The following is a 22,371-nucleotide window of genomic DNA, read 5'->3' as shown; positions in this document are numbered from 1 at the left end:
CACTGCTGACACGTGGTTACTGCTTGCACTGATGCCGCTGATTTCCTCAGGGACCATTAACTTTCATGAACATAAGAGGCAGGATAAAATTGCAGGCACCACCAGCAGCTTTTGGGTGAGAATGTGCCCCTTTCTGTTCCCCCCCAGCATTCTCAGCATCATCGCGGGTGCAGTGCTTCTTGCTCCTGGCAGCTCCGAGGGTGCAGGCTGTGATGAGCAGCTCAGAGCCTCTGCCTTAGGGGAAGAGCCGGGAGCCAGATCTCAGCTGTTTTCAACTCACTTTGATTTCTAGACTCCTAAAGATTTCCCACTGAGGCTCGCTAGCTAGTAAATTTAAGCTTACTGGTGTTTGGCTTGCTTTTCTCATCTGCCTTTCGTGGACCTCTCTTAGCGCACAGACTGAAAATGTCTGTGGTGGAGGGTCTCTGTGTTTGTCATGTCAGGGGAGGGACTGCATCTCAGGATGGGCTATCTCATCTCTGGGCTCTCCTTTGTCTTTCCCCCTTCCTCTGCAACACTTTTTAATAGGTGGCAAACTTTTGGGTGCATGCCAGACTCATGTGATGGCTACATTGCCTCAGGTGTGCTGTGCCTCATGTGAAGGCTACATTGCTTTGATGAAGAAGGAGCCAAGTACAGGTAAAATGGCATCCTGAATTTCCTGCTTTCTTTGCATCCAAATGAGAATTTACAGGGAACAAAAGTCAGCGGGAAACTATCGCAGAGGGCTGTCCTGCTGGGCTCCTGAGTCTCCGCCCTCTTTTCCCGTCGTGTCTCAGAGCAGAATGGGGAGCAGAGGATTTGCCTTGTTCATGTTTTGCTCTGGGTTTGGTTTTCCATGTGAAGGATTTACCCCACTTCGAGGTGCTCCCAGACGAGGCGGTGGGGAGCAGGTACTCCGGAGCTTGTGCAGGCTGGTTACCAGCCCTCACTACAAATTACGTGTCAGTTCGAGTTACTGGAAATGCTCAGCACAAACTGCATTTCAGGACATTAACAACAGCTGTTGCAAAGACAGTGTAAGGCCTGGATACCTTTTCCAGCAAGGATGAGAGCATTCACATTTGCTCAAAGAGTGTTTGTTGGTTTAAAATGACCCAAAAGGTACATTTACAATGAAGGAAGGAAAAAAAACCTGGAGGGAACCTTGCTATTCCACAGGAATACTGGAGCATGCTTTACTTTTGTGCTTTCCTAGACCCTCATTCCATCTATATTTGCTTTTTACTCTTCTTCTTTCTCGATCATGGAAATGGACATTTTGATTAAAGCTCTTATCCCAGTGAGGAGGCAGAATGTGTCTTCATTTAATATGAGGCTTTTAATGAATGTCTCGAAGTGAAAAAAAAGAAGCAAAAAATCCATTTTACAAAGGATTTCTGAATCTTCCCCTTCACAGCTGCTGGCAACACAACCACTGTAGCAGAAATTATTGCTTATAAATGACATTGATTATTGTAGCCAAATAAAGGACCCAAGACCGCACTGGGAGGGTGGTCCTGCATTTGGCCACGGGATGGGGAGAAGCCGGTTCCCCCATCTTGGGGAAGGTCTAAGGTTGATGGGTTGGAGACCTGTCCCCAGCTGCCTTGCACCAGTGCGAGAGCGGCAGCAGGGGTGGTTTCTCCTCTGCCACTGGTCCATGTCCCCAGAGGTCCCCCCGCTACCCCTCTGTCCCCTTCGGAGATGGTCAGCCAGGGTGATCCCTGTTGAGGGTACTCAAAAAAAAGGGTGTCCTCAGCCCTTCATTTCTTGAGCTGCGGTGGAAAAGCCAGATGGGGTTTTCAGGTCGTTACAATGGCAAAAAAAAAAGAAAGCTGCAGACAGCAGTTGGCTTTTGGGGCCTGCTTTGGAAATGAAAACTCTAGTTCTTATATGAAAGCCCGAGTCCCACACTGATGTTGTGACACTGAGACAGTCAAAGATTTGCCTCTGTTAACGCTTAGGAAAGATGTGGGCAGACGCTCCCAGAGAGCAGGGTCATCGCTTACCTAGTTTTCCTGCCATGCAGACCAGAGGTGGCCTCCTTTCCCCTTGGCTCTGGAACTGAATTAGGTGGAGAATGCCAAAAAGAAGGGAAGACCAAAGCCTTGTTTCCGTGTACACGCTGGCTCAGTGGCTTGTGTCGCCGTGGAGGCGAGCTCCTGGCATCTGCTGTAGGCAATGGGTGATGTCCTGCTCAGGGCTATATCGAGCTGATGGATTCTTCCAACAGCAGAAGCACGAGTCCCCTGGGTTTTAGTGCCCCATCTGTCTGCAGCAGCTGCAGTGGGAGGGTAACGTGGGACCTTTCACAACTTGAAACACCACAACTGGCCACGTCGGTTGGCTACAGGCCTCTCCCTGCTCATCCTGTTCTTTGTCAAAACCTGATATTACAATATGCTTTCCTGTCCTAACCAAACGCTCCTTCCCTTCCCTCTGTGAGCCACCTGGTTCTGCACCCACCAGAGGTTTGGAAAGGCTGAGGCTGCAAGGAGGATGGGGTCTGGTTGGATGGTGGGAGGGGGAAGAGCCAGACCAGCATGTGTCTTCATAGCTGGTGGCCTAGTGCAATAGGGAGGACAACTAAGTCATCGTTGGGGATGTTCTCTTCCTTATTCCCTCCCAGAGGAAGAATAAGCACCAAGCAAAGGATGCTGGCCAAGCATGAGTTAGCTATTAGAACAAGGAATTTATTTTGGTTATGGCTTACTGGGAGGGCTCACTGTGCTGCTTTTGTATTTGTCTCTTCCTGGTTTCTAGGGGGGTGCTGGGTTTGCTTTCAAACGGTAGCCACGCTGAATGAGGAATAGACAGAAAGATGAAGTGGGAAGAGGAGACAGGTCTTAGCAAGTGCCCTTAGCTCTGCTCTGAGCCTCCAGCCTGGAGCTTAAGTTGGGAGAGCAAAACAGAAATAAGCAAACGGCTGGCTCAGTAAGAGGCAACGATTAAGGAACTGGCAACTGGCATCTTGAGCTTTTTCTGTTACCTTTTCCATTTTTGCCTTTTCCTCTTGTTTTGCAAATGGAAAGCAATAAGAAGTCCAGAGAAGAATGAACACCAAGGGCAGCCAGCATTTACCCAGGGCAAGGAAGAAAGTCTCCTCACCCCAGCCCTCGCCGAGGCATGTCTGACAGCTTCTCTGCAGCCTCAGGAAGGACTGCAGGGCAGATGTGCCCTATGACCTGATATACAAAGTTAAAACATCCAGATCCTTACCACTGCCAACCTTAGTGTGCTTTGGGGAGACAACATGAGCCCGAGAGCAAAAGCAATAGCACCTCTCCGGGCACCAGCACAGCTCCATGACAGTACCAACACCGGCCTCGTTCTCTGGTCTCGCCCACTAAATGCCCATTTCTCCCCACTGCTAACAGCACTTTCCACTGCTCTTCCCATGGGAAAGGTGTTGTGAGCATCCCACATATCCTTTCTCCTTCGCTCATTTTTTTTCCTTCCTACCCTTCAGAGGTGCAGCATTTATTTGGCCTGAGCTCGTGGGCAGAGCTTGGATAGGTTTATATGCTCCATGCCTGAACCCATAGGCAATTATAAACATGGCTGGATGCCTGGCTTTGTTAATTAGCTACCAGCGATGCCTCATTTTTCCCTCTGTGGTTTCCTCCTGAATTAGTAGGGCATCGCTCATTAGTTCTTTTCCACTTCAGAATGCCACAGTTGAACATTATGGCATCCAGAAATGCCAGTTAGTTGAGAGTGTGAGCTTGATTTGTTTGGACAATAAAAAAATATTAGTTACATTTAGGCAATTAAGCAAAATAACTGCAAAGCTATTTTGTACTAGCGCAATCTGCCTGCCCTGTATCAGTGCTAAAGCTTCTTGTTTCCTGATTTGCTGGCAACAAAGATCAGAGCAAGTGTCCACAATAGTTCCTTGGCTTGCTGTGAAATACTACATTTCTCTTCCCGTGAATTCGGTTCAGTAAAGTTGGTATCGGGTGATGGGACATCACCCTGGACACTGAAGAGGTGCAGCAAGTCAGCAGTTGCCATCGGAAAGCATCCTTGTCCACCCGTGTACCTCTGAGTGGCTGCTTAGCATCACAGCCTTGCTACATGGTCTAGTCTTTTAGGGTTAAAAAGGTCTTTCATGTCTTTATCAGGCCTAGAGACACAGATTTCTGTGCAGATTTAAATCTTTCCTGAAGTTATTGCTTGAGATGAAGAGGGCAGCATATTGTAGGGTACAGTCACAGACAGGTTTCCTAATTTGAGCAAATGTTTCCATTTACCCAGGAAATCTATGAAATGAAAGGATTTCCTTCCCAGGTGTAAAGAAGGTGTGGGAACATCCAGCTGATCTTGCAGTCCACGAAGTGCTGTTACAGGGGACAGCTAGGGATGGCCCCAACTTGTCCCCCGGCTGTTTCAGTCTGGGATAGTCCCTCCCGTCTCCGCAGCCAGCGGAGCAAAACGGGCACACAGAAAAGCTGCCGCTCATTCAAGGGAGGTGTCTGAGGATGGCCCTGGCAGGTATACAGCTCTCCTCTTGGCTTGAAGGGAAACAAATGTCTGAATTCAGGTGGGATGACTCCCTCCTCTTGCTTGCCCCTGTCCTGATGGAGAATCATCTGCAGAAAAATCTGCTACGGCAGACTCAGTAAGTTTTAGCGCTTTGTTCCCACTTCATAACGCACAAGTCACTTTTGGGAAAATGGATGAAAGGGCAAAAATCCCTTTGGTCAAGCTGTCGTGCTTGGCTGATGCCCTCAGGAAGCCCATGTGCCAGGGCAGCAGGCAGAAAGGGAGGAAAGGTGCATTTCTACCAAAGACTAGAGGGTAATAGGGGTCTTCTCATGATCTGCTACTTTGGGGTTGAACCCCCTTTGTGCTACTTCAGGTTTTCCTCAAAACCAGTCACCATTTACCACGGTGACACCATTTACCAAGGTCACAGGCAAACTAAATGGTGATATGTATTTTTTTTATAAAGACTTGTTTTCATTTTTCTGATCTACACCCTGGAGTTTGGGCTCAGTTCAACCAGGAATAGCACTTCCAGCAACAAAATGTTTATTTAAGTACTTAACACTAAATAACAGCAGTAGCAACCAGAGTGGTAAAATAATGTTTTATTCCATGAATGAACAAACACTACCATGCCACATCCTAAAGTTCTTTCTACAAAAGATTGTGGACAGAGCAGATTTTTACATTTCTCGGGTCAAGTTCATTTCAGGCTTTTGAGCCTGGTTGGTGTAGCAAAATCTGGACACGCAGCATTCTTATTGTCTAGTTGGCATTTTGCCGGATAAAGCAGATTTATACCGTAGTTCTTGTTCACACAATGTTGATGCACTGTAAATTAAAGAAGATAATCAAAACCAAACTAGGTCATTTCTGTGGTTTATCAATATATTTTTCATGATGGTCAAAGTACAACCAACATTCAAAGCTTAAAATAATGGTAATAAAAAAGACACACTAAAGAACACAATGGAAACATCATCATTGCTGTCAGGATGTGAGTTTACCCACAGTACTATGTAAAAAGTAGAAACCGGCATTGACATTCAAGCTGTCAAAACAAGAAAAGAAATTACATTAATTATTATATTTCCAAGCTAGTACTTCTAAAGAGTCCTGACCAGCAAAGAAGTGTTATCGCATGCATGCTGAACACAAGACTAATATTGGATCGGGGACCTGACGAATAACTGACTTACATTCCTTTATATACAACAGAATGAAATATACAGTATTAATACTGCTGTACATTTGGTCAGAATATTTTACAAGGAGCGACACTAGTCAAAATTCTTATGACGCGGTAAGTGGAAGTGAATGAATGTTGGATTTCATTCTGAGAGTTGAATGTTTTCACAAGAAGTTTTGAAAGTTGCTTTGCACTGCTATAAAGAAGTGTTAGATATTTTAAACCAAAAATGCTCCCATCTTTTTTCTTTTATGGTAGTGTGAGCAGAAGAGATAATTAAACGTGTTTGGAATGTGCTAATCATTGACCTGGAATAAAACTAAGCCGCAGACAGCATGTGCGATAAATCTCTGCACACTGGTTCTGTTTAAATGGTTTTATGAGATGATCTGCGAAGTATCTGGTACAAATTCCTGCTACCCTAGCCTCATCTAGCCTTTTCTCAACAATCAATTGTTCCAACACTAAAAGAAGAAAAAAAAATTGTGACCGTCACATATTTTTCTATAGTACAATAAAAATATCTCAATGATAAGCTGATTTAGCTTATTTATATGCATATTTTTCAAGGCTGCCAAAGAAAATATTCAATCTTGCAGGCAAAGGCTGTGCCAGGAACATGAGAGTGAGATTTCTTTTGCTTTAGTCTAAAAGATTTTATAATGTCTGGGTACCTCGACCCCCATTGCCTCTTTAGACCCCTAAGGTCTAAAGTGAGTTGGTTAATTCAGTGTATGTTTTTTCCCCATCCAGAACAAGCTGAGAAGCTAATAAGGTAAGCATGAGACCCAATGAAAACAGAAGTAAAAGCTATGCAAAATTAAGAAGTAATTACAGGAAGGTAAAGATCGGTGTAACTATAGCGATATTTTGTACAATTGAATTTGTGTGTCCTATAGCAATGAGAAACCTTCTGAACATGGGAAAGAGCAGGCAAATACGTATGAATCAGTACCTTTTAAAATAATTGTGCTATAATCTTTTCCATGTATTATGATAGATCTTTTTTTCTGACACAGTGTGATGCTAACTATAGTAACCTTAATATGGATGACGGATTTCACTGCTACTGCTTGATTGCTTGAATGCAAAGAGACATTAAATCTTCCAGTCCTCAAAGCGGTTTCTTGGGGTGTTCCTTCAAGTTCAATATCTTGCCACTTTCACACTAGAAGTCACATTGTGGCAAACAAAAAAAGAAAGCAAAAAAAGGGGGAAAAAAAAGAAAGGAAAAGAAGATGTTGGTTGTGATGGGTTAATTTCAGACAGCAGTTTCTGCTGAGTTCACCATGCTTAACGTTCTTCCATTTAGGAAGGAGTTGCTGTCAAGTAAAGCAGATGAGCTGCTTTCAGTTTTCTTTAAATACATGCTAACAACGTAACATCTCTTTCTTCAGGAAAATGATCCAGTTGCATATTGTTAGAGAGATCTGCCTTGTGCTTAGCACGGACAAGTAGGGTTAATCATCGTCCTCCTCCTCTTTCAGTGGGGCTATTGGGAGTTTGTCCTGAACTTGGAAACACGCTGCGAAGAAGTTGACGATGGAGTTGTACAAATGCTGCTCCAATGCTGTGTTGCTGAAGTAATGGCTTTCGTCGGGGTAAATCTGCAAAGAAACAGGGAAATACACACTGTTAGGAACCTAAAGTTTCAAAACTGACCACCCATATCTGCAGCTCAAGCTGGCCTGCAAACCCACTGCTTCTCCTCAGCAATGTGTGTCTTCCCATAGATGCACATGAGGTCCAGGGTAATTCAGGCACCACAGCGCTCTGAGCGCAGACTTGCATCTTACTTCAAAAGGAACTTTTTTGGGGGAGGATTTTCCATTTAATTCCATTCTGAACAAGTTCAGGCTAAGCAGAACCAGACCACACCTACAAATAACAGTACTTGTTCCATGTGAAAACTGAAAAACAGCCAGTGCAACTCTGTGGAGAAAAATGGCATTAGGTTTTACTGACTAAAATGAGGGCTTTAAAGAAAAAAATGTCATTAAGTAAAAAAAAAGAAAGAAACCTTGCCGGAAAAGTAATTAAATAGAAAAAATGTGGAAAGCTAGAAATTAAATAGTTTAAACACAACTTTCCCTTTTAATGAAACAGATAACTTCTGCACATGTTGAAGGAATGCAGGAATATCATAATAGGTTCTCTAGACCAGGATATTGAAGGGGGAAAAATGAGTTTCTAGTGCTGGATCCTTGCAGGCAGGACTAAGGTGTCTCACTGTTGAGTACCTCCGTCCAAGACATAGATCCCTCAGCCCTCTATTCAGTCCTCAACTAATCTTTGAGGTGCCTCTACCCCATCGGTGGCTTCAAGCTCTAAAGTACTAATGCTTCTGCATTGGGAAATACGTAGGGGTGTCTCAGTCACTGTGCTGACCCAATTCGCGTCGGGCTCTTTGCTTATCTCCCGCATCTGTGTTCCAGCCTATCTGCCTTTGGAACATGATGGAGTGAGCATACCCATTACATGAAACTCTGCAGAAATGCAGCCAGAGGGAGCTGGTATTCAGTAAATCAAGTGTTAGTAGGACTTGGGCACTGCAACGCAACCATCTCTACTGTCAGCTGTAGCATGGTCCCTGGCACGGTTCAGTCCTGGGCTAGTTGCACTCTCCTGGCCGTGGCTTGAGATGTAGCAGAGGTCAGGCACCATCCCCATGGCTGGTGGATGGGTTGATTTTGGAAGATTTAATGGCTTGGACGTGGGCCATTCAGCAAATCAGAGATGTAATTTGGCAGAAAGAGGGACTTTCCAGACCAGAGCATGTCATTCACAGTGGGATGTCAGATTTAAGAGACATTTCTCTCCTTAACTTTTCTGGTTGATTTAATTTAGATTCCTCTTTCCCTGTAATTCACCCTGAACTTAGGCTGTTGTTCCCAAAGAAAATAAACAGACACCAATTCCTTAGAGATATGTCTCTCAAAACCTAATTTTCTGTAATATAATAACTGTTCAACAACTGTCCAAACCAAACTAGTGGTATCAAATAAGCACTGGAGTACACAGGAACACATAATATGCTGGTGCTATTTCTACTGCCAGGCTAAGTTTGCAAGTGGCTTATCAAAGCTTGCTTCATAGCAGCAGTTCGAGTTCAAACTGGGAAATAACTGTTCAAATATGAAAAAAGGAAACACATACTGTACCTGCAAGCTGTAATTAGCCTTTGCCCTAATTAGGTGTGTGATAAGGTCTGCAGTATGCTGAAAATGGATTTTTTCTGTAAAAACAGATTACAATCATTAAAGAGGCAAATTTAATTAAGAAAAATCAAAGCCATCCCAAACATATAACGAGCTCAAATGATGGGCTAACTTACCATCAGCAGTAGCATGAATGATCAAAAATGTCTGTTCCTTCAGTAATGAGACTCTGTGTGCTAATTTGGTGATCTGTGAAGGTAAAGGTTGCAATTAAAAATCTTGCTAGAAATTAGAAATTTATATGGAGAAAATAGAAGCACTTCATTCCATTTGGTACTTCATCACACGGATAACAAGCAGACACCAGCACAGCGTATTCTCTTGGCTACTTGAATCAATCTGGAGGTAAAATAGACCCCCTCAGTATCAGCAGCAGGAAGATGACAGAGACCCTCGTCTGTTCTGATAGTGTTCACCAAAAGTCTGAACTGCAGAACACATGGAAAATGTCAAAATGAATTTCCAGTGAACACAAAACACCGCTGAAAAGCATGCCCAGATGCCTATGCCTAAGAACTCTTCAGAGAGTTGGAGTGACTTTGGCATGCTTTGAAAGCCAACCTCAATGAGCTTTGACAGCCTGGGGGAGGATCTGATACTAAACTCAAGTGTCCACTGCTGAGAACGCCTTTGCCCCTGACTGTCTTTCAGATGCACAGGGGAAATACAAATCTGAGCGACTGCAAACTCTATCCCAGCCAAAACCAGCACAGTAAGAGAAACGAAGGACTTATCCACTTCTTGATGCATTGTTCAGAAACATACAAGTCTCAAGGAGATTCCAAAAGACTCCAAAAAAGTCTTGGAGTGGCAAGAGGAATGTAAGTCTCAAATCACAGTTGTTACTGCTTTATAGGGCAGGGAAGAACAGCTGTCTTGACTTAAATTCATGTTTCCTTCACTGTTTAAATGCATGCAACCTAGCTCTCATTCTCTTACATGAGTTTATGTGTTTTTCAGTTAAGACACCCTTCTATCAATCCTATTTTAATACCTGTTTTCATCTTCCCACTGTCCTACGTGGTTTCCACAGAAGATAAGATAGACAAGTGCATCTCCAACAGCAACAGGACCTTCCATGCCTGGCTATGGAGATCGAATTAACTGGCTAAAAACATTGGCATGTATTATTAAGATATGGTCACTGTCATTTTACATTACAGATGACATGTATCTGTCCTCATTTAAAAACTAAAGCAACCCTGAACATAAGTGGCCCTGCATATTTCCTTGGTGCTAGAGGCAAGCTTTTGGAAATTTTGGTGGATGCAGGCCTGTTCTGGCTTTCTTGCAGCTCCACACTCTGTATGGACTTAGAAAGTGTTTGCAAATTTTGCAAGGGTGCCCTCTGATCGTCCCTCTGTTGTTGGACTTAATTAATGAGTTCTTTCACCCTCAGATTGCTGGCTGCGATGTTTAAGTCTTGTGATGGTGTATGCACATATCTTGCACTCTGTCCTCCCCCTATATGCTGTCTTCCTTTCTACACCTTCAGTTGTAACCTACCATATGACAATACATCTTTTTTGGAGTCTATGTCAAGTCTTGAATTATGTGACCTTCATAAAGTGCATGTCTGGTCCATGGGTTAGGAGCAGTTCTCCTCCCTAAGCAATTCATGATTCAGCTGTGGCGTGTAGGAGATGTGTATCAGTTAGGGTCTGTACCCAGAACAGTGCCATGCTCTGCAGACAGATCAGGTGCTGTTCCTAGCAGTTAATCCCAAGTCAGCCAAAAGTACCACTATTTGCTTAGGCCAGCTTTTTAATACACAAAGAGCGCGCGGCAATACAAAGCTCTCATTTCCGGAATATTTTCCCTTGCTTTCACCTCTACTGACGTGCCTTCAAATTTCTAAAAGGACTAAAAGAGTTTGCAATGATCTAGAGATCATCGGTGCAAAATCCGAGAGACTATGAACTCGGTATTTATGTAGCCAGGAAAAGCTCCCACTGCAGGGGCACAGGGTGCTACCTGGCTTCTCTGTAAGAAAAGAGTTTCAAACCTTTGCTGCCTTCATGTCTTCTAGCTGAAGACAAGGCTTAGTAGGCTTAACAATGTTTTCTGTATAATAAATTTTGTTTGTGCAACTATTCTTTATTAGGTTTTTCCTCCAAGTAATTGAAGGAAAGAAGACATGAACCAACTGATGCCATCATACATATTAAACAATAACTTCATTAACTGGTGCCATGTCTCCTTTTCCATGTCCTGCTCAACTCTGGCACGGAGTTCTGCCTACCTGAAATATCACATCTGTGCTTACATTGAAAAAGCCAAGAGTAGCTGAGCTTCACTTGACTTTGGGTCAAAAATTATACCTCAGAGAGAATCCTAGTGGCAAGACCATTGGGACGAACTTTAAAGGAGATCGTGACATCGTGTCCACTTGGGCACATCTAAGTGACTCAGCCTCAGCTCTTTCAATCTGTAAAACTGGAATAACTGTATTTACCCGATTTAGAGAGGCAGACATGAAGGCTAATCAATAAAAAACATATCCATCATCACTATTAAGACAACAAAAGCAGTAAGCAGGCTGAAGGACACCTTGCTGCCTTTTAAAGATAAGAGTTTTACTTGTGAGACCAACTTGCATATCCTTTTTCCCTCCTCAAGACAGAACACATTGAGGAAGAGTCAAAACCCTGTTCACATTTTATCAGGGAAACGCAGTGTCCATGCAGTTACCTCGTATGCTCTGTTATCAATCCCATGCAAGCCCAAGTATCTTTCAGAAAAGGCTGAAGCTTGAAAAGAAAAAAAAGAAAACATCTCTTTCAGTCAGAAGTGAGTACACTGGTGCTTCTGAGTCAAATATTGCAAATGCTAAAAAAGATCGTCTTTTCTAACTTTGTCTTAGTTACACAGGACATATTTCTAAAAGTTTTTGAAAATGCACTAAGAGTAGGTATGATACTACTGTCTTTCATTTTCACCAAGTACTTATGGTTTCTAAATAAGTCACAGAAGACCCTTTTTTTTTCCCTTAATGCAACCAAGATATGAGAGGAGAAGAGCACTATCGTGTTGCGTCCCTTTCTCCTTTCACATGGGGTCATCTCCATCAACAGTCTACTGCAAGCTCCCGTTGGTCTCAGGGATAACTGTATGGGACCTGAAGGCTGGCTTAACACCACTGGCTTTCATGGCAGTCCCCTGATTTTCACTGACACTAAGTGCAAAGGGAACTGGTGTCCCTAAGAGAAAGGACCGCCATGTGCAGTGCAGCACTGCCATCAGAGAGAGGACGAGGCAGGAGGGCTGGACCACAGCTCCCACGGATGGATGGTTCAGACAAGAAAGAAGCACATTCAAGGCAGTGTTGCAGGTTGGTGTCAGAGGCTGGAGGGGTTTAGAGCTAATTCTCCTCTATTTAAAAGGAGTGAGTAATAAGTTATTTTATTACTCTGACCACCGTGGTTGGTCCCACTGGTGCCAGCAAAATTGTTCTTGAGGGGGAAAAAAAGGGTTTATAGCTAGTCCTAAGAAGACACACAATACAAAACAGGCAGGATCTTGGGGTAGAAAGGGAAGACAACTGGGAAAGGTTAGGACAGAAACATCATCTGTAGTCAGCAAGAGGGTCTGTGGGCTCTGGGATGGGGTTTACCATATAGTTTGAAGTCTGTCAGCGGGGAAAGAGCAGCTCCACAGGCGAACACCTGGTTCTCTTCACCGGCTGGAAGCATGTAAGTGCTCAGGTAGCCGCCGTAATCCTGGAACACAAACGGGGCAGGGGCGTCAGCGGTCCTGCCGTCAGGTGCTGCTGGTTTTGGGTACAAAAACAGGGCAGCTGAAACCTTGCAGCAAACTCTCGACCATTATAGAGCCTTTAACACCTTGCTCTGAAAAAGACGAAGCAAGGGACATCTCCCCAGCTTCGACAGCCGTGGCTGAAATGAGCTCTACACTCTTTGCGCTCTCCTGAAGGCAGGAGGGTTGTGTGCCCAAGAGCTTGCCTCTTTTCACCCCACGTTATGGCTGTAGGTCTAAAGAGGTATGTTAGCTCTCCAAAATATCACCCCAGTCTTTCGTTATTTAAAATGGACAGCACAATTTCAGTGTCTGTTGTCAGCCTGTTAAGAATTCCCTGCAGAGATGCTGCTATATGTGCAGCTCTCTTTGCCCACTCTAAGGCTGTATCTCCCACAATAAACAATTTCTACTCACAGTCCCATTCTCATTTCAAACCATGTGTACTTTGCAATTGCTGTTTCCCATCTGGGCACACATTGTGGTGCGTATCAGCCTCAGAAATCAATATTGTTGTTGTACATTTGTATGATACAAGCTAGATATACCACATTCCCATAGGCCTTAAGGGACAAGGTGAAAATGAAATGAAAGTTTGCATGGGGAAAAAATAATTAATTATCTGACTGTGTTTTTCTGACAAATAGTCACTTTCTGCACTTGGAAGCTAATTAAAAAAAATAATTGACGAATACATTGATAAAATGAAAGATTTTATCTTTAGCATCTCTGAGCAAGAAGCAGTCTATCTCAAAAATAAATAATAATAATAATAAAAAAGTCACCACTGACATATTCAATAAACCAGGATTTAGCTCAGCTGCTTAGCCACACCAGCCAACTAGAACAGGACAGAGGAACAACGGGAAAATGTTACCTTCCCAAACACACCGACTCTCATTTTATCAATGTAATGCTCCTTCAGCATTGTCCTAGAACATGAGAGAGGAGAAACAACTGGTTAAAAATATTTTTCTCTTAGATATAGCAAACATAGTGCGATTTTTATCAGCTTGAGTTTGGGGTGGCCACAGAAAAATGGTGTAGACAATCTAAATTCAGGCTGCTACACGCTGCTTTCACATGAGTCTCTGTTCGATTTAATCTTGCAACCTGTTGTGTTGGATATGACCAAGCAATGACAATAAATAACCTGCACTACCTCTGAAAGTCATAATAAAGCTGATGCTATTGCACTACTCTGATAGTGTTTTTAGCATGATTATGTGCAGAATAAATCTAACAATATGACAGGACTTGACATTCAGGGTTTTGCACTGTTTTTTCTCTTTTAAAAAGTTTAAGGGTTTAAAGATGGGTTTTTTCCAACTACCAGGCCAGCAAAAAATTAACGTAGGAGCTGATATTCAAGCTTACTTGTTTGTAGCTGTATGACTGTACAGAGCTAAAAATAAATAGGCTTTGAACACATGATACAGATAAGCGTGCTCTAATTTAAGTCTGTTCAAGGCTTGTTTTTCTCCCTCTGCACTGGCTGGCATGAGCTCTCTCTCACATGCCATCATTTGTTCACAGCTGTATGACTACATTGTCCTTTCCTCCCATCTCCTTGCTCTACCTTACACACCATTAAAGCAGCCAGGACTAATGACAATCTTGGGTTAATTATCATTAATGAATTAATTTCTTCAATAACAGTGTCATTCACCGGACAGCTTCCAACTGATCCTTCTCTTCCAAAAGGCCCAGCCTCCTCTTAACCTCGTGCAGTAGCTTAGTGCCTTGGAAGCCACTCCCACGGCCATCGAACTTCAGCACGATGGCATTGTGAGAGCTGACCATGACGCTTTCCCATGTCACCTCAAATCTCTCCGTTACGATCTGGCTGCCAGGCGTCCCATCTCTGAAACAGAAATAGGCATCAAGCAAAGGCAAAGGCACCAAGCACGGGCCAAATGCCCTCCCCGGGGCCATGAGCTTGCCGCGGCAATGGGGACCAGCAGCTCCTGCATGCGTCGTAAGGCGGGGCAGATTTCAAGAAGGGGAGACCAGTCTCTGCAACGATGATGTGCAGAAGGTTGGTTGTGTGGGATGGGTTTTGAGGCTGGGGTGGAAGCTGCGGGTTGGTTTCTACCTGCCTCTTTGCACAGCAACTATCGCTGCACTAAGCTGGGCTTTGAACAAACCTAGCAAGCGCATCACTAACTGGGCAGGATTCCTCCTGTGAGTAAACCAGGGCAGCAATGCAGAGGTCATTTGAGTTTTCCCTTTCTATACCTGTTCTCATCTATATCTATTTTCTACATTGCCCAAAGTTGGTATTTTTCTGGTGGAGGGGTTTCTATGATGGGCTTTGGGGTGCGCTGGAGCTGCCAAAATATGTTGGATGAAGCTTGCAGACACCAATCATCCTTTGCTTTACTGTCAAGCATTGGGGTTTCATTTACTGCCCCCATTCACCCAGCCCAGACCTTCCCTCTCCCACGGGGTTCTGCAGAGCGGCTGTAGATGGAGCTGTAAATCACTTCTGTCACCACTGCTTCACACAAGTACAGAGGGCAAGGACACTTTTAAAGCCATAAAACTAACAGCTTAAAAATGCCCAGGTTGGCCCAAAATTGGTGGGGAAGGGGAAGGGGTGGGCAAGATTCCCTCTTCACCCTTCTACTTAGGGCTCAATCCTGCACAGGGGAACTGTCTCGAAAAATATTGACCCCACTTCAGTCAGACAGCTCAGAAAAATCAAGAGATGATGATAAGTCATATTTAAGACTGGGACTACTGTAGAGCCACTGGCACTTCCATCTACTTCTTGTCCTTTTTGGGGTTCTTGGAGATATCAGGCAACTCACTGCACAATTTTAATGAGCATGTGACTTTAGTGATTTGCATTTATTCAAGTGAGACCCAGGCACATCCAGATTCAGAGGCAGCCTAATCAAGTGCTGTTAGCTTGATGAGTACCAATCTTCCTCAAGCACTTGTATAATGAAGTACATTTTCTCTGCAGTAATTTTGTGATGTAACGACATGCTTATTGCAGTGTTTTTGTCCTTCATGGAGGGATGTGCAGGATGGTGTTCAGGCATTCATCACTCCTGCATGAGGCTTCTCTCTCATGGGGTTTTCCCTGGCAGGGAGCAAGCGATGCAGTGGGACACAGCCAGGGCCAAACACGTTCTTCCAAGGTCAGTGACTTCCCTCCCCCAGTTTCTTTCCAAATTGCCAGAAAAAACTCAGTAATGTGTATTATTGTTACTAAATGTTGCATAAAGAAATACCCATCTGCTCTGCCTGCCAGGAGGAAATCCTACCTACCTAATATAAATGCTAACATTGTGGAGAACTTCAAAGGTTTCTAGCTCTTGCTTTAATGTCACTTCAGGGAACACCAGCATTTACATGGGAATGATTGCTGCGTGAGGGTGTCTAAAATTTAAGCTGTAGTAAGGCTGACTGCATCCCACTCTAAAACTACCTGTTAAGCACAGGGTGAGTACCCCAGGCACTGGGACAGAAAGTCAATGTCCATCTTTTATTCCTCCCCCTCCTGTTTCTACCCCCAAAACTATTGAGTTGCAAGTGTACGTGGAATAGCTTTACAAAATCCTACAATGTACACTGCAGGATATTACTAGGGCACCCTCCTGGGAGCTGAAAGCCTTGGCTCAAACACGGGAGAGAAGGGACCTACATCTAGCTTCTCCCAGCTCTGAGGTGAAACAGGGGGTAGGGACCAAGGTGCTGGACTTAGGTGATAAAGTGGTCTGGCATTCATTGTGCAAAACATATCTTAAAAGGCTCTGATCATGGCTGAGGTTTCCAAGCTGCCCTAATAATGTGAACAGAAAGAAAGGATGAGCGAGAACTTACACAACCAAAAGCAAGGGGTAGTGCACGGTGTCCGAAAAGGTTGCTGGCTTTAAGATCTGCATTGGCAATTCTAGGCAAAAAAACCCAGATAACAACATGTCTTCAGTGTGGGAATGCTGACATAACTCTAATAGATTTTTCTGGTGTTATGGCCATTTATGAGCAGGAACAAAATGGCATTTCATCAGAGGCACTGGTAAATAACACCTTATAAACACAGATGTTGTCAAAGAACAGACCCATATTATGATAGCCGAGGTGACAAGAAATGTAAATCGGGAGTACAGAGCGAGCTGTTCAGTCATGCATCACTTTTACAGCATTCAATTAACATCTGGCAATAGCTATAATTTTCCTTTTTGGCAGCTGGTTGAGTGACGCAGACAGAAATCAATATTTCAGGGCAGCAGAGGAGGGAGAAAATTGGCGATGAAAATGATAATTTAAAACCCAATTAAGTATGGTGGCTGGGGGAGAGAATAGGATTATTTTGCTATAATGGTGTGAAGACAGTTAGGAAAACATGTATTTTAATCCTAACTTTTAGAGGGCTTGATTTTACCGTAAAATAGGAGGTAACTGTGCTGAAACCCATGTTGTTATACTGGTACTGAACCAATGTAAGTGAGGGACGTGCTCACCAAAGCTTCATTTAACTGCTTCCTATGGCTTCGTATCGATAGCCAAAACCGCTGCCATACAAATGCTTTCCGCATTAATGAGAGCACACTTATTTTTAAAATGTTAACTACAATCCAGATTAGCAAAGGCCCAGCAATTAAATTGGTATTAGGAGCATTTTCAGTAGATTAATACACAGATTAACCACACGGTTTAAGTGGTTTGCTTTGCAATCATTGTCTGACACTCCGCCTAATTAGTTATTCCATCTGAATGCTAATAGCTGCAAATTGGATCAATGGCCCAGGGACAGCCAAAAAGACCATCCCTTGACTTTAAATACAACTAAGCGCTACGTGCAGTGTTCCCAAGGCTGTTAAGCCCAAAGCTTTGAAAATACAGGGAGGGCACAGAAGAACAGCCACACGGCTGTGGCCAGCTTGTATTTATTATACACACACATATATATTTAGTATTAAATGACCAGAATCGCATTTCAATGATACTTGCAGTTAGGAAATTTAGCATCAAGCTGAGTTAATCCTAATACGCTGCCAGTGCCACTATGAATTGGCTCACGGTGGGGATAGACGTGATGTTTATGACAGGCTCTTTCCCCATCTTTTCCTGCCCATAAGGCCTGGAAATGCACGCCTGTTCTTGTTATATCATGCACTGGTTTATGTTCCTAATGCCCATGTGGCAAGCAGAACATTTTAGGGCCATTATGATCGTTTTCAAATCGCAACTGTCTCTCAGCCTTCGCTTCACATTTTATAACACCTGGCAATGGTCGAAATTAGTAACCTGCCATCCATCACACCTCACTGCCTTCATTTCACTGCATCCAGTCTGAGAGGTATGCTCCTTTTTGGCATGGGAAATATTATGGGTCATACTCCGAACCCAGGGTCTTTGGAGGTTTTTTTTTAGAGTTGCCACCATACACATAAACAGGGTATTTTGGGAGCCATTGCACAACTCTGAGTGGATTTTCCACATATAGGTAAGATATCTGCTTACATCCAGAGGAGATGCTTTTTAGGTTGTTTCAGGTACAACTACAGAGACAAGCAGAAAATGCTTATGCTTTGGCTGTTTGCCATTAAGCTTTTCTCTCTCTCTGTCCTCTTTGGCATATAGATATGTGGGGAATGATTACACAAGTGGTACACATAATGCACCAGCTGTGGATATAAACTGCTCCAAGCTTCTGCCTTCTTTGCTCCAGGGGAAATCTCTTTTGGCTTTTCCCATAAAGCTGTTTTTTTTCCAACCCTATCAAATGATATGGCTTTCTCAAAGAATCCTGAATGACTCCGATGGGCAGTCGCTGGCGAGTCATCTTCATTCACTGCAGTTCAGTATTGTGTCCTGAAAGGTGGCCACAGCTGTAGCCAGCCAGCACATACAGTATCCCACTTCAAACCCATCTCAAATAATACACCAGCCCAGCGAGGGCAAATGCCCTGCACAATGGGGGCACCACACCGTGTCATTTCCCGGAGTGGCTTTTTCTCTACAAAGAAAATTTTAAAAGGAAAAAAAACCTATCATTTTGCCTTCTTCAGCTGCATTCTCACCAAATCCTGTCTGGGTAATAACCTCCTTATATAGTACATCTTAAGAGAGTGCTTTGCAAACTGTGTGAGTTTATTGAGAGCCAAAGTAATTTTTCCTCCTGCCAGTCTAGCCAAGATGACTGTATCGTTTCCCAGCAATAGTAGTGAAAAAGAAAAAGAACAATAAGAGAGAGGAAAGGTGCTACTTACTGTAATCGTCTATCTTGATCTCCATGTATTCTACCTTAGGCATTTGCCTGTCATTTACAGTCAGCTGCACATTTTCATTTACCTCCAGCTCAAAAATTTCTGAAACAAGAAGGACAAGATCACAAAAACCTTTGGCATTGTTTGTGAAAAAGGCATTTTAATGTTTTATAGCTGCCTTAATATTTATAACACAAATTTCCTTATGAAAGAATTTCCTTCTAGTCCTCACAGATGTCTAATTCAGTTAAGTCTTTGAAACTCCTTCCAGGTTCTGCATTGGCAACAAGCTATATTCCTGAAATCCGTGACATTCAGCTGATTTACAGCAGATGGGAATGTGACCTTCTGTGTTGAGACACTACTATGGGTCCCAGTCAGACATCGACCTGCCATGCAAAGCTAGGTATCAAATGAAGAGGTCCTCAAGCCTGTGCCCAAGTTACACAAAATAAATGGGGAAAGGGAGGAGACAATGGAGGGCTTCAGGAGAAGGTTGTGGTGCTACACAAGAGAAAATCCATGAGAAGGAAAGCCGTGGGGAGAGAAGAGGGGACAAAGATCATACAATCCTGCAACATCAGGTTTTGGAGCAGTCTTGGCTTTCAGAGTGTTTCAAGAATTGTTAATTTTGCTTGTGTGTCTTATCCAAGGATTCCCTGGGACTGAAACAGAGGATTCCTTCCTCCTTCCCAGGATTTAACCTTTATTCCCCAGATCCTGGCCACACGCTCTAACCGCTGAGCCTCTTCTAGAAAAAGTGGCCACCTCCAACATAAGAAAGAGCAAGTCCTTCCAGCTGGTAGGGAAAGGGCCCATCTTCAGATGTTTCAGGTTGTATGGCCTAGGTGGTGGGAAATGTGTCCTGGTGATGGTGAGGCTCCTGAGACCCACGGGGAAGGGATCCCACTGTGGTGGCAGTGATTCCTGGTATGGGGAGCCCGTTGCAGTGCTCAACCCCATGGCATCAGGCTGGTTTTGAACCAGGGGCATCCAGGGCATTATCTCTGCCATATGAACCCAAGGAGGGTTTGAGGGTTTTGCGCCAAATTATGTGTTTCATTGACTGTAACTTCCCTTTCGAGACACACTGATAAATAGATGTGTAATCCCAGCTCCTCAAATAATACTTACAGTACCTGATTATCATGCTCTCATTGCCCATCTCTGCTGAATAGGCAGGCACAGCACAAAAGCATGCCCTTCCTGGTTAATACATTTCACAGATCTTTCAGCAATGGTACGTTGGTTCAATGACTATTCACCCTGCTTGTGAAAAGCCTGGCTCATCTCTATTGAAACCACCACCCCCACAAAAGTGCCAAAGCAACAGTCTATTATGTTTAGTTAAATATTAAGATTCTCATTTAATTATGGCACACACAAGTAGCTTTATCAGCAGAAAGGGGCTTGCCACGTAGGGGAATTTAGTCAAGCCGTTTTATTTATTCATATAATTGCATTCACAGAAAGCCAGGAAGACTGGGAAGGAAATAAAAAAGATTGGCATATCTCCTAAAGGACTTTCTTTTCTGCTTTAGGACCACAGGGAGCTTGAGTCTGTGGAGTACAAATGGTCATTGCTTAATTAAATGTAAGCACGCTATAATATTCAGTGCAACTCACTATTATCAGATTATTGCAGAATACGAGGCAAACTCCCTTTATAGAGTAATGGGCTCATATTAAATAAGTAAATTCAGTAATGTGCAACTGTCAGTTGCCCTTTATTCAAAAGCAAAAGAATGAGGGGGAAAAAAGGAACCAGGAAAATGCTAATCATGTGCAGAAAATCATGAATTTCAGTACGGCATGTGTTCTGTGCATGACTAGATCCAGTTCTCTATTCTACACATATGTATCTGCCAAAATAAAACTAGTCTCAGTGTGGTTTATGTTACTTTTTCAAGCCCTTCATTTGCTGTTTCTGTTTTATAGTATCTCTCATTTTATTCACCTAAAAGTATTTTATAAAACTATACAGGAGGGTATAACACAGTTCATGAGAGCACTATCCTGCACATGCTGTTATAGCCAGCCAGCCAACTCCATGTCTACGGTAAAATTAAAGTATTCTGTTTAAGGCGGGGGGGAAAGAAAGCGACTTTGGAGCTGCAGGTCAGAGCTGACTCTCCTGGCCCTGTGGCAACACCCTCTGTGGGCTGAAGAACCTTGTGGGCATCAACAGGGCTGCTCTGAGTTATGCTCAGCAAGGGCACTGCCAAGCCCAGGTTGCTGCTGGGAGGAAGAAGAGCTGATACAGCCTTGTGCAAAGACTGAGATATGAGTGGTCACTGGTGCAGAAAGACTGAAAAGCTAGGAGCTTGCAATTTGCTTTCAGTATTACTTAAAAAAGCAATTCCTGTATTTTTGTAGACCAAAAGAGCTACAAGTGCCAACTTTTGCATATTTATAGCAGAAGTAGTTTCACAAGGGACCAGACTGGCACATGGAGCTCTACACCTATCCCACTATTGCCGGCAGCAATAACATGAACATGAACAAAAGGGGAGAGCCGTGCTCTGGACAGCAAAATCAGTCAGTTCCATCACGGCTCTCTAATCCAGAAATTATAGACCAGTGGGGAAACTGAGTCACAAGGGAATGAAATATTTATCTCACGATCACCCCATAAGCAAGACGATGGCAGATGGTCTAAGCCATGGTCCAGGGTAGGTTGTGCTGCTTTGCTTTGGCAGCAAAGATGTCTCTTTCTGCCCTTACAGCACAGTCACACAGCAGTACCTTGCTTTAACCTAACTTGTTCTAGGATGCTGCTAAATTTTATGCACGTCTTTCTCTGCAAAGGAACATTTTAATTGGAACAAATTAATTGAAAAGGATGGGAGGATAAATTAGAGTTAAATGTACAATACATTTCCTTAACAGTATTGAGACTGTTGACACTAGACGGAACACTGCTGAGTATTTCTATTTTAACAGCAAAGGATACAATATGCCACCAATTTGATTTTAAATTTGATTTTAAAAAATTCAGTCAGAATTTGGGATTGCACTCTGCACATCCTGCTTACAAGCAAAACTTTTCTAGGTGGTGTAAGGGCTTGAAATGCATGTTGCCAACAGAAATTGAGAAAACAGGGAATAAAACAGGGAGCACAGAGAAACTGTACAAAGCAGGATGGATCCTGTGCTTTTTTCTTACATGTCCTGGTGCCACAGGAATTTTTCCTTTGACACTTACCACCTTCAGTGAGAAATGAAGCAGCTCAGCATTTCACAGAAAACCTTTAGTTTGGGAGCCAAATTCCCTGGTTTACTCTGCTCCTTTGTAGAGACAATAGCAGTGAGTTGCTGTAAATCCATTTAATAGAAACTGATACCCGATAAGCTGATACCAGCCATGTAAAAGCAGCTAGAATAAAGGTGTTGCTTATTATTTGGATCACAGCAATGCCTGAAGTCCCTATCTGCAGGTTAAGGCTGGGCTAAACTCTACATTAAAATGAAAGATAAGGGCCTCCCATCAAAATGATGGGAGCAGATAAATCTT

General features: G+C 43.4%; 1 protein-coding gene across 2 annotated transcripts in view; it reads right to left on the bottom strand.

Moving 5' to 3' along the window:
• Positions 1-7,119: 7,119 nt before the first annotated feature.
• The window catches only part of DPP6 (dipeptidyl peptidase like 6), a 422,729-nt gene continuing 407,477 nt past the window's right edge, over positions 7,120-22,371 (bottom strand). For both annotated transcript variants that reach the window (XM_059819117.1, XM_059819118.1), the window contains exons 18-26: positions 18,861-18,959; positions 16,468-16,537; positions 14,303-14,497; positions 13,511-13,565; positions 12,491-12,596; positions 11,569-11,627; positions 8,994-9,066; positions 8,821-8,894; positions 7,120-7,266 (exon numbers count right to left, since the gene is read on the bottom strand). In XM_059819117.1, coding sequence (XP_059675100.1) covers positions 7,120-7,266; positions 8,821-8,894; positions 8,994-9,066; positions 11,569-11,627; positions 12,491-12,596; positions 13,511-13,565; positions 14,303-14,497; positions 16,468-16,537; positions 18,861-18,959 — 878 coding nt within the window. The remainder of the gene's footprint in view (positions 7,267-8,820; positions 8,895-8,993; positions 9,067-11,568; positions 11,628-12,490; positions 12,597-13,510; positions 13,566-14,302; positions 14,498-16,467; positions 16,538-18,860; positions 18,960-22,371) is intronic.

Source organism: Gavia stellata, chromosome 6 (assembly GCF_030936135.1).
Source record: "Gavia stellata isolate bGavSte3 chromosome 6, bGavSte3.hap2, whole genome shotgun sequence".
NCBI classification, from domain to species: Eukaryota; Metazoa; Chordata; class Aves; order Gaviiformes; family Gaviidae; genus Gavia; species Gavia stellata.
The sequence above is the reverse complement of the archived record's forward strand: the minus strand, read 5'-3'. Positions and strand labels throughout refer to the sequence as shown.